Here is a 17,806-nt window from a genome sequence, read left to right as displayed (position 1 = left end):
GCCATGTTCAATTCTTTTATCAAGAAGCACATAATGTCTCATTGTCTTTAATTTTGTATGGTTAATTGGCGTTAATGTTCAATGCGTGGTTAAAAATTGGTGATACTATAGTTTCCCTCCTTCCCCTATCATTTATTAGCTGTACTACCTCTATAAGGAGAAATTCCCCTTTCTACTGTTTGGTTACCTAGTGGACCATTTATATGGGAAAGGCAAAATAAGTATTCTTCTCCTTTATCACTTTTAATAAAATGAGTTCTTTCTCTAGCAATCTCCATTGCAACCGATTAGTCCCCACCCCCAACCTAATGAACTATGGATTTAAACATGATGTGTTTCAATCCATTTTAATTACTATTCTTACTGATTCTCAAATTGTCACATCATTGGTCAATTAGTCTTTAATGACTTTTTTGCTACATGGTAGGACAAATCATTCTAGGATTATCTGGTATATTTCTTGCTATACACCTAGAATCAGCCAATTCTCCAATATACTCTGCTCCCTTTTAGTGGAAAATGGTATTTAGAGACCACAGTCTGGGTGTAGAGGATTCTCATTGCTACTGTGTTGATAGATCATTGTTTCTAGGCCTTTTTTTTTTTTTTTTTTAATCTTATATCTGTATTGCCTTTTGCCAACACCAAGAATGTGTTTCTCTGGGATAACAGGGGTGATAGTTTGAGAATATCACATCCACATAATTATTCATTTGCTTTATTCTTCATTGACCACATAGCATTCTTAGAATAGCAATACCAATAGTAACACCTATAACATGATTACTGAAAAATAATTTAAAGAAGAAAGTTTTGCAGTTCCTTTTGTCCTTAGAATATTCCATTGGTGACTGGACACTTTTTAGTACAGTCACTGACTTACAATAGTTTGAGTTAAGATTTTTCAACTTCATGATGGTGTGCAAGTGCTATGTATTCAGTAGAAATTGTACTTTGAATTTCAATCTCTTCCTGGGCTAGCGCCATGTGGAATGGTACCCTCTCGTGATGCTGGGCAGCAGCAGTGAGCCACAGCTCCCAGTCAGCCACATGATCACAAGGGTCAACAATTGATACACTTAGAACTCTTTTGGACCTGTACAGACATTATGTTTTTCACTTTCAGTTGATTATTCAATAGATTACATGAGATATTCAACACTTTATTATAAAATAGCCTTTGTGTTTAATGATTTTGCTCAACTGTAGACTAATATTAAGTGTTCTGAGCACTTAATATTTAAGGTAGTCTAAGTTAAGCTATGATGTTCAGTACATAAGGTTTATTAAATGCATTTTCAACTTATGATATTTTCAACTTACCATGGGTTTATCAGGACATAACCCCATCATAAGTCGAGAAAGTAGAATGGGAATTGGCAAATGTTCACATGTACAGAAGATGGCATGCAGGCTGATTTTGACACCATCTACACAGTCATTTAGCATTACCCTTCAATTTCCTGCTTTTGAGGCTTAATCCTTTCCCCACTAATTTGGGGTTAGCTTGCTCGCTTATCTTCCTTGCCTCTTTATGAGCATGCCAGAAGAAGGGGGCTGCCAGTTTAGCAGTTTGGTATGCTACTTTTGAATAGCTGTTGGTCTCTATATTTGAACAAAGAAAGAGTAATAGCTCTTGATCCCGTTAACTAGGAGAGTGTAGTGTTCATAACGTGGTTTCTTACTGCCTGGCACAGAGTAAGCACTCAACAAATATCGGCCATTGTTATAGTTACTATTGTTGATTATCATTGTTGTGGATCTGTTTATCACATTAGTTACAGAATTTTCATTTCCACGTTCTACAGTAGCAAGCTAGGGTCATCTGTCCCATCAAATGGGCTCTAAGACTACTTTAGTTCAGAGATTTAAGAGAAGAGAACTGATATTTATTTAATACCTACTGTGTGCCTGGCACTGTACACTAGGAATTAGGTATGTAATCCCATTACTTGCCCAAGGTCACACAGTGACTGAGTAGGAATTCAAGCATAGGTCTGTCTCACTCACCCATGCTTTTTCCACTCTGTTACTCTGCCTCACCAACATGAGACTACAGTGAGCTGTTTTGTGTATAGTTACGTTAAGCTTTTATAATTCATTCAGAATTTGAGATATTTCTATTAGCTTCTCTCATTAATCTAATACCATTTACTTTTTTTTTAGATACATTTGCAAATAAGTTGCATTTGAAAAAAATTAATGATTTTGTGTTATCACCTGGACCCCAGCCGTACAAGGTAACTGCTAATGTTTTTGTTTGTTCATGTAGAATATTATGAGATTAAACCTTTTCCTAGTTTTTAGTGACTTTAAAAACATGTCCATCTTAGTTTATATGCTTCAAAAACTTTAAATCATTATTTATGTCTGTGTATCTTAGGTGGCTGTCTATGTTCCAGGAAGTAAGGGTGCACCTTCATTTGTTAGATTATATCAGTACCCCAACTTTGATGGACCTCATGCAGCTTTAGCCAATAAAAGTTTCTTTAAGGCTGATAAGGTTACAATGCTATGGAATAAAAAAGGTATGATAAATATATTTTATCTCCCATTTTGTTTATCAAGCATTAATTTAGACTTATATTCCTATGTATATAGAAAAAGAAAAGAGTATCAGTGCTTATTCAGTGAAAATTTACATGTGCTTTGTTACAATCACCATTAGTTTAATTTGTGTTTTAAATCTAATTAAAGTTTTTACCCTTACAGCTACTGCTGTGTTGGTAATAGCTAGTACTGATGTTGACAAGACAGGAGCTTCCTACTATGGGGAACAGACGCTGCATTACATTGCCACAAATGGAGAAAGTGCTGTGGTGCAATTACGTGAGTGTTCCAGCAGTCTTCCTTTAATAGAATAAATGATAGTAAAAAATACAGTGCCATAAAGATGATATCATCTAAGTTCTTGATCAAGTGATAGAACTCGCATATTTTAATAACCTTTAAGATAAAATTCCTCTTATCATCCCCAAACATACCTTATTTTGACAGAATCCAATTAGTTAATTTAGTTATGCCAGCAGTTTAGTAGGGAACTTGCTGAGTGAGATAATTCCATTGTAATAGCTCTTTGGGGACTTGTTTAATTAATTATGACAGCAAGTTGGTGTAGTGTGTTTAGCACCATCTTCAGAACTGAAGAGTTTTAACCACTTCATATTTTGTTTTGATGAGTTAACTGTGAAAAACTAGTTTTAAAATTCTGGCAACTCCCTAATCTTTTTTATTTTGAATTGAACATGTAAGGGTAAGGTAACCTTTCTTTCAAAAACTGTGTATTCCCATTCAAATCAGGAACAAAACAAGGATGACCCGCCCCCCTTCCATTTATTATTTAACATTCTGAAAGACCTAGTCAGTGAACCTGATCAAGAGACTAAGTATACAGTTTTGAAAGGTGAAAATCGAATCATCTCTGCTCATCAGATGAAGTTACAGCATAAACAACAGCCTCTTAAAAAGCAAAATGGAAGGAAAGATTCCATATACAGCAACAAAAAAGAAATATATAGGGCTGATGGGAAGAAAACTTTAAAACTTCTGAGGGGCAAACTATAACCTTTAATAACTTTACAAGATGTCATTTCTCTCCAAATTGATCTAAAAATTAAACTAAAATGCCAGTAGATGTTCTTTTTTACAACTAGATAAGCTGGTTCTAAAGTTGATATTGAAAAATAAACATGCAAGAATGTTTTGAAAACTTCGCAAAAAAAAAGAGTAGCGAAGGAGGGATTCTGATACTATTAGATATTAAAATGTAAAGCAATTGTAATTAAGACAATTTGGTTCTGGCTTACGGATAAGCAGATAAATCAGTGGAACACAATAGGATCCACAAATAGATCCATACTTCCAAAGCCATTGACATACAATAAAGTCAGCATTTGAATCAATGCAGGAAAATATTGATCATTTAATATATGGTTTGGGGACAGTTGGCTAGCTATTTGGAACAGAAAGTTACTATTGCTAATTCTTTACCAAAATAAGTTCCAATTGGGCCAAAAAATTGTATCTAAAACTACAGAACTAGAAGAAAATGTGGGAGAATTTTTTTCTAATTTTTTTAAAATTTTTATTGGAGTATAGTTACTTTACAATGTTGTTAGTTTCTGCTATACAGCTACAGCAAAGTGAATCAGCTATATATATATGTTTCTAATCTTAAAGTAGAAAAAGACTTTAAACAAGGTAGAAGTCGTATGGGGAAAGTGATCAATTTTAGTATATGAAATTACAGATTTCTACACTGGGGGAAGAAAAGAGTCCATAAATTAAGCAAAACAAACAAAAAATTAGGGAAAAAAGTTTTAGACAAGGGATAAATATGAGAAAAGGTGAATTTTGTTAATATCTCAAGTGTAACAATAAAAGACCAATAACAAGAGAGAAAAATAGGTATAGGACAGTAAAATATAGTCCACAAAAAAGAAATAAAATTATGTATAAGTATACTAAAAGGTGCTTCATTTATAATAAAGGAAAACAAGATTCAATTTTTCACTTAGTAGGTTGGCAAAGATAAAAATATGAAACAGTATGAGTGAGAGTGAGGGGAGAATCTTTGCTATCAAAAACTACTGGTAGGGCTTCCCTGGTGGCGCAGTGGTTGGGAATCTGCCTGTCAATTCAGGGGACACGGGTTCGAGCCCTGGTCCGGGAAGATCCCACATGTCGCGGAGCAGCTAAGCCCGTGCGTCACAACTACTGAGCCTGTGCTCTACAGCCCGTGCTCCGCAACAAGAAAAGCCATCACAACGAAGAGTGGCCCCCACTCGCCGCAACTAGACAAAGCCCATGCACAGCAACAAAGATCCAACGCAGCCAAAAATAAATAAATTTAATTAAAAAAAAAAACAACACACTACTGGTAGTGTAAACGGGTACAAGTTCTTTGAAGGGCATTGTGGTGGTACATTATGAAGTAAATGTATGTGCCCTTTGACCAGGCAGTTTCTCTCCTACAGATGTATTTGTGTACATTTACAGTGGAGTATAAACAGCGAGATTTGTAATGGAATACAGTGCAACTGAATGAGGCAGAGCTCAGTGTGCTTACATGGAAGAATTTCCAAGAGTATTAAATGAAAACAACAAAGGTTTAGAACTTTTTGTGTGTGTGTAAGTGCTTAAGAGAGAGATGCTTAATTTCAACAAAAATATTCTGAAAGGATATGCAAGAAGTATAACAGAGGGCTGTCTTTGCGTAGAGGGACTTATTTTTGTGGCATGTCTTTTTATATAGTTTGTATCTTTATTACTGTATGCATATATTACCTCTTTCAAGAAAAACTAGTTTTTTAATTGTAATAATAACCTATGCTTCTATGAGCCCACATTGCCAGAACGTTTACAAGAGATTAAGGGACTTCCCTGGTGATCCAGTGGTTAAGACTCCGTGCTTCCACTGCAGGGGAGCACGGATTTGATCCCTGGTCAGGGAACTAAGATCCCATATGCTACACGGCATGGCCAAAAAAAAAAAATTTAAATAAAAGTACTAAAGACAAATAATAATATACAAAATTGTAAAACAATTATAAAAAAAAAAGAAATTAAGATTCATTAAGGGTTCTTAAATAAATTTATAATCATACATTAATCCCCATAGTATGTCATGTAAAAATATTTTAACATACCATGAAATTTTTGGATTTTTTTTTTTTAGTGTTTGATGTGTTTATGTGTGTTATGATTGTAATTTGTGCTATTAAATATTATAATACTATACGTATTTCTTTATCACTAACTTGGATTTTATATTCTTTTTCTAGCAAAAAATGGCCCCATTTATGATGTAGTTTGGAATTCTAGTTCTACTGAGTTTTGTGCTGTTTATGGTTTCATGCCTGCCAAAGCAACAATTTTCAACTTGAAGTGTGATCCTGTGTTTGACTTTGGAACTGGCCCTCGTAATGCAGCCTACTACAGCCCTCATGGACATATATTAGTACTAGCTGGATTTGGAAATCTGAGGGGGCAAATGGAAGTGTGGGATGTTAAAAACTACAAACTTATTTCTAAACCGGTGGCCTCTGATTCTACATATTTTGCTTGGTGCCCAGATGGTGAGCATATTTTAACAGCCACATGTGCTCCCAGGTTACGTGTTAATAATGGGTACAAGATTTGGCATTATACCGGCTCTGTCCTACACAAGTATGATGTACCATCAAATGCAGAATTATGGCAGGTTTCTTGGCAGCCATTCTTAGATGGAATATTTCCAGAAAAAGCGATAACTTACCAAGCAGTTCCAAGTGATGTACCTAGTGAAGAACCTAAAGTTGCAACAGCTTATAGACCCCCAGCTTTAAGAAATAAACCAGTCACCAATTCCAAACTGGTAAGTAAAGTTTTGCTACTTTGGTAGGAAAAGGTTTTTCAGTGTGTAGCGTTCCCTAGATCCTTCTCTTATGCATGTTCTTGTGTTACTTAGTATCTGATTAGAAGATATAAACTCTAGGGTAGAAATTGTGGAGGACCTGCTGCTGAAGATGGTGAATGGTTGTTTTGGGTTTTGTTTTTTTGTTTGTTTGTTTTTTTGGCCGTGCACTGCGGTTTACGGGATTAGTTCCCTGACCAGGGATTGAACCTGGGCCCCCTGTAGTGGAAGCGAGGAGTCCTAACCACTGCACTGACACGGAAGTTCCGGTGAATTATTGTTAAGTTGACAAAGTAATTAATGTAAAATCTCTGGGAAAGATAACTGGGTGTGACTTACTGGGTGTAGATTGTGGGCTCAAATTCAAATGCCTGTCAGGCTAGGCTGCTAGCGTAAGGCAATGGTGAGTGGGAGAGAATGGTGAAAGGGAGAGAGCATGCCCTCTTTCAAGGCCATAGCAACTACACAGCAGTAGCCCATTGTTTCCACAGGAGATTTTAGGCCCAGTTTGCCAAAAGTTTGATTTTTCAAGACAAGTCTGGATGCTTGTATGAAATTTCTCAATTTTTAAAACACTGCTATTCAAACAAAACACACTTGTTGTCCTTAGGCCATCAGTTCCAGACCTCTGTTGTAAAGTTATGACTGGAGTATTGGTCAGATTCTGATCTGCTTTAAAATGTTAGCATTTCAGAGCTCAGGGGAAAGCATTTATTAATATCCTGAGTTTCTGTGATGACGTTAAGGAATAAAGTTGTTCTATAAGAATGAACAATATTATTCATATTAATAGAATGATGACCATACAATAGGTATAAACTGGGACTGTTCCAAGTAAATGGGAATATATAGTCACTTAATTATTAAGGCACTCAGGGAAGTAGACACTTTTTCAAAGGATAAATATTTCTGTGCCTCCATTGTGCTCCTAACCCTCTGAAAAACAAAAGAACAAGCCTTCTTCCTCCACAAAATGTAGCATTTTGACTTCAATGAAATGTTGTTGAAACATTTTTCTTGCATTAAATTATTTAGTAAAAATATATAGAAACATACAACAAATTAAGCCCTGTTTATTATTTTTGTATTTAGATTTTTTAAAAAAAGATATAATAGTCTTAGGATTTGTTTTGTCTCTTTATTGAAATTTTCCTTACCTGAGATTAAAAAAAAAGAAGTGACGTTAACACATCCTGCTTTCTAAATCTGTGTAAGATAGCACAAGAGGAAGAACTTCTGAATTAGTGTATATTTTTATTCTCTGACTCATAAAACTGATTTGGTTGGTGGAGGGAGAAAAATTAATATAGAAAGAATATATTTTGAAAACAGTGAAAAAAAAAACTAGGTAAGAACTTCTTAAAACCAAACTTTTTGTTTTACTTTTTTTTTTGGTTGTGCCGGGTCTTAGTAGCAGCACGCAGGATCTTTGTTGCAGCATGTGGGGTCTTTCATTGTGTCATGCAGGCTTCTCTCTAATTGTGGCGCTCAGGCTCAGTAGTTGTGGCACGCAGGCTTAGTTGTCCTGCGGCATATGGGATCTTTGTTCCCCGACCAGGGATCGCACGTGCGCCCCCTGCATTGGAAGGAGGTTCTTAACCACTGGACCACCAGGGAAGTCCCCAAACCAAACTTTTTTGACATTTAAGATTTCTACTAAATTCTTGCTTTTGTATATAACCTGGTGATTATGTGATCCTATCACATCATTTTATTTGAAGGAACTATATGCCTATGAATGAGAAATTATTGTTTGTATCTAATTCCAGAAAACTAAATGGCAAAGAAAACGTTGTCAAGAAATTACTAGAAACAAAGGTAGTCTGGTCAATAACTTCACAAAGGAAGAAGGTTACATAGCAGAGGGGAAAAAAGGTGTTTGGATTCTTCCCCCTGAAGGAAAAAATAACTTTTTTTATAAGTAAAAATTCATATATAAATTATACTTAAAGAAGTATTTCTTGGCTTTCAAAAAAACCCTTCACTTTTATAATGTGTTTATCAAGACAGTCTTATAATTGATGTAATTGAAGAAACAAACTTTATCAATGAGGATGAAAGTGTGTACAGTAGACACATATTGCTAAAGCCAGAAAAGCTCATGAGCCATAGTAGCTGTGTGGATTTTTTTCATCTAAAATAAAAGTCTGTCAGGGGACTTCCCCGGTGGTGCAGTAGTTAAGAATCCGCCTGCCGGTGCAGAGGACATGGTTTCAATCCCTGATACGGGAAGATCCCACATGTCGCGGAGCAACTAAGCCCACACACCGCAACTACTGAAGCCCGCGCACCTAGAGCCCGTGCTCCGCAGCAAGAGAAGCCACCCCAGTGAGAAGCCCACGTGCAGCAACAAAGACCCAACACAGCTAAAAGTAAATAAATAAAATGAAAGTCTGTCAGTGGCTACATGATGCTCATAGTGTGGAAGAGACTTGTAACTCATCCTTTCTTCTTGCATCATTCTTAATTGCTTTCTCTTTTTTTTTAAAGTTCTCATGAGTAGAAACTTTTTCAGCCAAAGCAAGATACTATAGAAGAACTCACTATTGAAAGAATATAAAACAAATGTTCAAGGATTAGTATATCTTAACTAACATTATGTGCAGTGGGGATCAAAGAAGTGCAAGAGGCTTGCCATGCAAATGTGTCTGTTCTCCAAATGTGGGTTCTCATATATTCAGTTGCTTCAAGTAGGGTATGTTCACACACAGAACTTCGATGCCTGCAATAGTTAATGCAGCTGCTAAGATAAAAATCACTTTATGGTTTTTTACTTATTCCTCTATATCTTAAATGTTTGAGCCCTGCACATTTGATTATAGCACTTATAAGTACAATACAGCTCTGAGATCTAGTACTCAAGAAACTTCAAAAGTGTACATCATGGTGATTTAATACACATTGTGAAAGGTTTCCCCTCATGTGGTTAATTAACATATCCATCACCTCACATATTTATCTTCTTTTTTTGTTTTTTGTTTTTTTTTTTTTGGTGAGAACATTTGAATTCTACCCTCAGGAAATTTCAGTTATACAATTATACAATACAGTGCTATCAAGTATAGTCACTGTGTTTTACATTAGATCCTTCTTGATCCTGTATGTAATTCTGTTGTTGTTGAATGTGGTTGATAGTTATATAAATATCTGATGATGAAAATGATTGCCTGTTTTCACAGTATAGTCTGACAAGTCATTTAGTGTTTTAAAACCTCTTCATTATGTTAATTCTGGATTTATAAGTATGTAGTTACCCCCTTCATATTTGATTTAATTTTTTATTGTCTGTTTTAGTTTTTCCATTTGCTTTTATTTTTAATCTTCTAATCTCTGATTTTGCAAGATCTAGCAAGTGACTGTTTGTGCAGAGAAAACAAATGAGGCAACTGTTTCTGTTGGCAGTAGTCAGATCCAAAAGGACCCCAGAAGAAACTATTGTTAGTATCTAATTTCATAAAAATCATGTGTCAGTGGTAGTACTAAGAAAAATTCCATTGTTTAAACAAAAATAAAGTGAATTTTGCTGACTCTTATATAACTGAAAGATATCGTATATCAACTAGTAGGAAGATCCTTATTAAATCCATCTTGACGGTTGAAGTGTGCCTACAACAAGAGTTTTGAAATATTCTTTGCCAGTGAACTTATGATAAATTTGGTAAAGTAAGTTTGTCCTGTACTAGCCAAATTGTATAATTTGTTGTATATGTTTGTAAATACGTGGACTCCATTTCAAAGTCATTTATTTTACATTTTCTATAGCATGAGGAGGAACCACCTCAGAATATGAAACCACAACCAGGAAATGAGAAGCCGTTATCAAAAACAGCTCTTAAAAATCAAAGGAAGCATGAGGCTAAGAAAGCTGCAAAGCAGGTACTTGGGGCGCTTATCTTTTCAAACAAAACAAACAACTAAAACCAGTTAAATTAGCTATGTGCCTTAAAGTTTAAAGAACTGTAGTCCTAAAAACTTGACAGGTTATAAAATGTAGTTGGAGTTAGACTTAAGTAGCCAGAATGTCTCTTTTGTGTTTGCCTATGAATTTCTCAGTAGTCCTTTATATATAATGTGGGACCTAGGAAACTGGAACTGACCTTAAAACCTGAAACCCTCATGGGATTATGTAGTGTGTTACTTGCAACAGACCCTTTTGGAGGAGCCTGTGTGAAGTGGTATAGTTTGCTTTTTTGAAAGCATATGTTTAAGAGAAACCAGAAATTACATGACTATAAGGCCATTTTGTCACTCAGTATATTACTATAGGAATTGTTCAGCTGGGAATCTAAACACTAGAGTACCCAAACAATGGAATTGTTCTAAAATAATTTTTTATATGATTTGGTAGTTGAAAAACCACACCAGCATAATAATTGACAAGTAAATTGTGATGGTGTGTGGCTTACGGTGATAGTGAGATCTGCTGGGCTGGAAATTTGTGGTTAGTAAAGTCATGGTAACCACATTTTTGAGATTGAGACAATTCCATCTTGCCTATTAATGCTTGAATTTTGACAGTTCTGGGTTACTTGTGTGTTTTGACAGGCAGTTACTATTTTAAGGTATAGAATTTCATTATGCAGCCACATTCTGTTAAAATCTGGGCCTAAAAAAATCGGTGTGCTCTTTTGTAGTTAATATATTTCATCTCCAGAAATGTCTTTAAATAACTCAGGCTTAGGTCCTTCCAAGTAAAATGATCTAGTCCATGTATTAGACTTGTGTAAAAAGGAGGACTTGGCCTTTCATCAGAGTGGGTAGACACCTCTGCTGGCCCCGAATATTACAAACTGGTAGCTAAGATTCCTTTTTTGTTGTTGTTGGTTTTCCAGCTAATAATTACAGGTATAATTGACAAATAAAAATTTTAAAGTGTTCAATGTGATGATATGATATAGGTATACATTGTGAAAGGATTCCTACAATCAAGTTAATTAACACATTCATCACCTTACATATTTACTTCTGGGGGATGAAGCACTTAAATTCTACTTTCTTAGCAAATTTCATTTACTGTATTCAGTACAATATAGTATTATCAGCTACAGTCACCATGTTATACATGAGATCCTCAGACCTTATTCATATAACTGACGATTTGTACCCTTTTACCAACCTCTCGCCATTTCTCCCACTACCCCCCAGCTCCTGGCAACCACCACATTCTACTCTCTGTTTCTATGAGTTTGACTTTTCTTTTTTTTTTAGATTCCACATATAAGTGGTACCATGCAGTATTTCTCTTTCTCTTTCTGGCTTATTTCACATAGCATAATGCCCTCCAGTTTCATGCATGTTGTTGCAGATGGTAGGATTTCCTTTTTTTATGACTGGATAATGTTCTACTCTGTGTAAATATGTAGGTATGTTTATATATCACATTTTCTATATCCATTCTTTCGTTGAAGGGCACATAGATTGTTTCCATACCTTGGCTATTATAAATAATGTTGCAGTGAACATGGGAGTACAGCTGTCTCTTGGGGATAATGGGTTTTGTTTCCTTTGGATATATACCCAGAAGTGAGATTGCTGGATCACATATTTTTAATTTCTTGAGGAACCGCCATACTGTTTTTTATAATGACTGTATAAGATTCCTTCTAACTGAGATTTAAGGGCCTTCAGAAACCCCCTCAACGTAGAATCCCACTTTTATAAGTGATGTTTCTTCCTCTTTATCAGAAGATATTTTTAATATGACCGTTGCTGGTACTGAGCTAAGGTCCCTTTGTAATAAAATATTAGTTTATTTTTTAAAAATATTTATTTACTATTTATTTTGGCTGTGCTGGGTCTTAGTTGAGGCATGCGGACTCTTAGTTGTGGCATGCAGACTTCTTAGTTGTGGCATGCATGTGAGATCTAGTTCCCGACCAGGGATCGAACCCAGGCCCCATGAATTGGGAGCATGGAGTCTTACCCACTGGACCACCAGGGAAGTCCCATTAGTTGTTTATTTTTGTGTGTTATTCTGGTATTTGAGCACATAAAATTTGGGGAGGAGGGTCATAGAATCAGTATGTCTTGTTTAGAAAAATTAATATTAAAATAGTCTGACTTCTTTTTCTTTTTGCGTACACCGCACGGCATGTGGGATCTTAGTTCCCCAACCAGGGAACCCACACCCTCTGTCATGGAAGCGCGGAGTCCTAACCACTGGATCACCAGAGAAGTCCCAATGTGACTTTCTTAAAGATAACTCTGTGGTTCTTTTGAAAAAACAATCAGTGCTATGAATGTAAAACATAATAATTACAAAAACAACCCCCCACACACACCCCACCTCATACAACCATATAATCACCCACACATGTTATTTACTAAAGATGACACTACTAATCCGTCATTTTGGAGTTATTCTGCGTGTTTTCTCAGTGATGACAAAGTTTTCTACTTGCAAGGTAATCCTTTCAGTATGTATTTTTGAGACAACTGGCTGGAGTTAGTAAAAGTTATGACTGTGATAGAACAAAGGTAAATGATCTATGACAGGATCTCATCCCTGACTGAATTAAGGAACCAAAGATAAAGGAGTCAGATGTACATAATCTAACCAAGTACTTTTATAAACTGGTGATGACTTTGTAAGCTTATCAGCTTTACCAAAAATAATTGAAACAAAGAGTTTAATCTTACCATGTACATAACCTTTTTTAGAGAATGACCAGAATTCAGGTATATTAACACAAACATTTTAACTTATTCTTGGTTTTTTAAAATATGGAGGAAAATCGTCATTTCACTTAACTTTACTTATTTATTTTAAATATATTTTTATTTTTATTTTTTTGGCTGCGTTGGGTCTTTGTTGCTGTGCGCAGGCTTTCTCTAGTTTTGGCGAGCAGGGGCTACTCTTCGTTGTGGTGCACAGGCTTCTCATTGCCGTGGCTTCTCTTGTCGCGGAGCACAGGATCTAGGCGCGCAGGCTTCAGTAGTTGTGGCGCACGGGCTTGTTCCACGGCACATGGGATCTTCCCAGACCAGGGATCGAACCTGTGTCCCCTCTATTGGCAGGCGGATTCTTAACCACTGCGCCACCAGGGAAGTCCCTCACTTAGCTTTAATAGTTTTTCATATTTATAACATTTATCTTCCTAGAAAATTAATATTCTCAGCTGATTACAAACAACTAAATTAAAAATTTTTTTATCTGATGTCAAAAATGAATTTTGACAGGCAAAGTGTGTCTCTTCTCCTTTTATCCACTCTTCTTTAATTTTATATTATGAAAAATACCAAACTGTATATTATCAGAACTTATAGGCTCCTTAAGAGTGGAAAGTAAATAATTTCTTTCTGAATACTCTGTTAAAGTGCTCAGTAATGTTCTCACATAGAAGGTTAGGAATTAATGTTTGTTGATTGTAATGTACAAAATACAACCAACATGACTCTAAAGAGAAAAAAAATACTCCAGTTCTGCACTCTCTAAAAACTCTCAGGCAGACATTTTTAAATTTGGAGATCTAGGAGTGATAGCCTGTCCCATATTCCCCTGGGATGCTTTGGTAGTTCGGAGTATTCCATCCAGAACTCTTAAGAGGTTTTAGAGTCTTGCAGGGTCTGTGTGTTCCACTGGGAACTCTATAAGGAAGAAGTAGAAACCCTACCTTTGGTCCAATAAAGAAAGACTTTCATAACCTTTCCCTCCTCTTGTCAAAACGTATGTCTTGTCATAATTACAAAGGAGAGTCGGTCTTCTGCTCTTTCATTTATTTAGCATGTACAGTCGAGCTCACATTATGCTGAGGGCACAAGTGAACAAAGAAACCTCAGGTACAGTCTCATGGGGGATAGTACAGTGCAGTTACAGTAAGGAAACATACCATGTGTTGTGCAACTAATCTGGTCTCTTGGGGGGTGGGGGAATTTTCCAGAGGCCTAAAGGATAAGTAGGGTTAGCCAGGTGACCTGAAGGTGTTCTAGGCACAAGGAACAGTACACATGAAGGCCAGGAAATAAGAATATATGGCACCTTAGGGGAAATAAAAATGGTTCAAAATCAGTGGTTACTCGGTGAGAAGGGATGAAGCTAGAAAGGTCATCAGAGATCTGATCACATTGGGAGCAATATACTGTCCCTTTCAGGGAACAAAGTTTTCCGTGGCACTTTCTTGCAGAGCTGAATTGATCTGATTATAAATAAATCTCTATGGAACTTATCCTGTAGCATCATCTATTACATGTACTTGATATATGTGTAATAGTTTTTGAGGATATTCCAAGAGTGAAACTTCAAACACCTTAATTAGAAAAGCCCTCTCACATTTCCAACCATCCACATAGTGGCACTTACCAAAATATCCAAAAATTTGGAATGCTTATTTGCTGATACAGAAACCTCCTAGTTTACTCTGCTAAGGTTATTTCATTTATTTCCATTTGTTATTATATTACTAATTATATATTTTATATTACTAACATAATATTTTATCATATTACTAATATAATATTATATTACTAATATACTATTATTTTTTATTTTATTATTATGTTACCTTAATTTTGGGGGGGGGGCGGCCCACACGTCACAGCATGTGGGATCTTAGTTTCCTGACCAGGGATCAAACCCGTACCCCCTGCATTGGAAGCACAGAGTCTTAAGCATGGGACTGCCAGGGAATTCCCTAACTTTAAATCCTAGATCTAGCAAAGTGTTCCCTATGACAATTATATAGTGAAAACCTTTTGGGTAGTTTATTATACTGTGACTTTTTTGAACGCTTCATTGTAATTATCTGTTATGGGACAATATAGCATACTTCATGAGACCAGCAATTCAGATGCTTTCTTTATATAAAATGTGCAAAAGATAAAATCATATATTGGTTTGTGAATTTCATGTACCAAGGCTATGTTTGTTGAAATACTTTAATGATTTCATTTTAGAAAATAGAATTTTTGAAACTATTTCCTGTAGGAAGCAAGAAGTGATAAGAGTCCAGATATGGCGCCTACCCCTGCCCCACAGAGCGCACCACGAAATACTATCTCTCAGTCAACTTCCGGAGACCCTGAGATAGACAAAAAAATCAAGAACCTGAAGAAGGTGGGAGGCTTAAGTGAAAAGCACATGTGTTTATTGAAAGAATACATGAGAATTATACAAAGAAAGTAATGCTTAGATGCCTAAAGACAGGCATCCGAGAGGTTTGTACAGTCCTCATTGTTGCTTTTTCACCATGAAATACTGTAACTTAGGAATGGCACCTAGTTTAGTTCTGTTCACAGTTGTCTAAAGGATATTAGTCTTTATTATTGATTTTTGGAGTAATAAGAAATAATGTACATTTGAACACTTTTATACTCACTTTTTCATTAGACACTTGTGAGACAGGTAAGAGCAGATATTTATCCCATTTTTAAAGATGAAGAAAGAGAAACAAAAAGAAGTTTATTAACTTGTCAAATTGCAACCAGTCTGTGATGGCGGCCTTGGAGGTAAAATCCAGGTTTCTAGAGCCCTTCCCAGGCTACATTATGGAGTTTCTCTTAAAGCCAAAGACATCGTCCAGGTACAATGAGGTTCTGAAATAAATGGTGAAAATGGTGATGTATTTAAATACATATACATGTACATGTATACACATAGATGTACATATATGATAATATTAATTAAAATCTTGAAAAATACTTCGCTAAATTCCATGTTCTTAACATACCGAATTTTACATTTAATTTTAAAAAGTAGTTTACCTTAGCATTTTAGCAGTCTGTTCCTGATACAAATGTAAGATAATTGATTTTCCTTATTCAGGCTTCACATTTATATGATTGAATTGTTAATAAGAAAATTTGCATTCTAAAATTACTTATTCTTCCTTTTGACTCATAATATATTTGATGTTTGCAGAAACTGAAAGCAATTGAACAACTGAAAGAACAAGCAGCAACTGGAAAACAGCTAGAAAAAAATCAGGTCTTTTCTGCATTTTTCATTTGGGCTCACAGTCACTACCACCCTTCCCTTTTTATTATAAGCAATTATTTAATCAGGTAAAAGAGCGTATAGATTTTAAAACTTCTTTTGAAAACCATGTGCCATTTTTTTTTTTTTTTAACATTTTTAGTCTTAAATAGGCAAGGGTAGGGGAAGACATGATGTGGATCGTGGTGAATGAGGAAGTCCCTATTTCCTCTGAGGCATACTAATGCCATTGCTGCTGAAAATCAAGGCAGTTTATATTATGTTAGACAAATGGAAGATTCTCTTCTTTCCTGTGTCTCAGGTCACACTGTCCCGTTTGCCCCTCTCCCTCCTCCTTTCCTCAACACTTTGAAGCCCAAGTGTAGAATGGAAGATTTATTAGACCTAAAGATGCATGCAGTAAGACAGCTCCGTTTTTTGCTACCTTAATTCATACCAAATAACAAATTAGAACTTGTTTCTAATCTGTATTTTTAAATCTATGTTTACCAGTAGATCTGGTAAAGTCTCAGAAATATTCTTTCTCTAAATTTTTTCTCTTTTGCTATATGGCTATAGATCCAATAATTATTTTATTTCCTATTTAATAACTTTATTGTTTTAAACTTTTCTAGTTGGAGAAAATTCAGAAAGAGAAAGCCCTTCTCCAGGAGCTGGAAGATTTGGAACTGGGTATTTAAAGATTCAAAGAAAGCAAGTTGGTTACCAGAAATCAATGCAAACATATTTTCTGTTAAACCCTTTGGTGTACATGGAATATTCATGTGCCCACATTTAATGTTCACTTATAATTTTAACCATTTATCCAAGATTCTGCATATGTGTGGAATTATTTAATAATGTCTGTTAAATTGATTTTTACCTCCTGCATCCTATATCTTGTCAACACATGATATAGAAAAGAGACATAAGATTTTTCTTTTAAGCTAAGCTTGACAGATTGAAAGACCAATGTCATTGTTTTTTAGTAGGGGACAGTATTTACCATATAAATGAATAAAGACGTTTTAAATTTGATCATTGTTGACTTTCGTCAATTAACGGATTCTTTATTAATTTACAAGGCAAGTTTGGGAAATATTTCCTTTGAATATATAACGTGGCTATCTTGATCCTAAACACTGTATTATCAAACGTTAAAGAAACACCTTAAAATCAGGTTGTACTGAATATATTAAATTGTTGGGACTTCCCTGGTGACGCAGTGGTTAAGAATCTGCCTGCCAATGCAGGGGACACAGGTTTGATCCCTGGTCCAGAAGATACCACATGCTGTGGAGCAACTAAGCCCGTGTACCACAACTACTGAGCCTGCACTCTAGAGCCCGAGCGCCACAACTCCAGAAGCCCACGCGCCTGGAGCCCGTGTTGCTCATCAAGAGAAGCACACCGCAACAAAGAGTAGCCCCTGTTCGCTGCAACTAGAGAAAGCCCACGCATAGCAATGAAGGCCCAATGCAGCCAAAAATAAATAAATAAAT

General features: G+C 35.7%; 1 protein-coding gene across 3 annotated transcripts in view; it reads left to right on the top strand.

The window, feature by feature from the left end:
• EIF2A (eukaryotic translation initiation factor 2A) overlaps positions 1 to 17,342 on the top strand; it is a 37,741-nt gene extending 20,399 nt beyond the window's left edge. For 2 of the 3 annotated variants that reach the window (XM_082654666.1, XM_082654667.1), the window contains 8 exons: positions 2,167 to 2,240; positions 2,384 to 2,528; positions 2,713 to 2,829; positions 5,784 to 6,355; positions 10,157 to 10,270; positions 15,318 to 15,446; positions 16,251 to 16,316; positions 16,940 to 17,342. In XM_082654666.1, the coding sequence (XP_082510792.1) occupies positions 2,167 to 2,240; positions 2,384 to 2,528; positions 2,713 to 2,829; positions 5,784 to 6,355; positions 10,157 to 10,270; positions 15,318 to 15,446; positions 16,251 to 16,316; positions 16,940 to 17,005 (1,283 nt within the window). In that variant the 3' untranslated portion in view covers positions 17,006 to 17,342. The remainder of the gene's footprint in view (positions 1 to 2,166; positions 2,241 to 2,383; positions 2,529 to 2,712; positions 2,830 to 5,783; positions 6,356 to 10,156; positions 10,271 to 15,317; positions 15,447 to 16,250; positions 16,317 to 16,939) is intronic. The other variant, XM_082654668.1, reaches the window with a different exon arrangement.
• The last annotated feature ends 464 nt before the right edge of the window (positions 17,343 to 17,806 follow it).

The sequence above is a fragment of the Grampus griseus genome (genome assembly GCF_964374135.1).
Source record: "Grampus griseus genome assembly, chromosome: 5".
NCBI lineage: Eukaryota > Metazoa > Chordata > Mammalia > Artiodactyla > Delphinidae > Grampus > Grampus griseus.
Note: the sequence above shows the minus strand (reverse complement) of the source record. Positions and strands in the feature narration are given on the sequence as shown.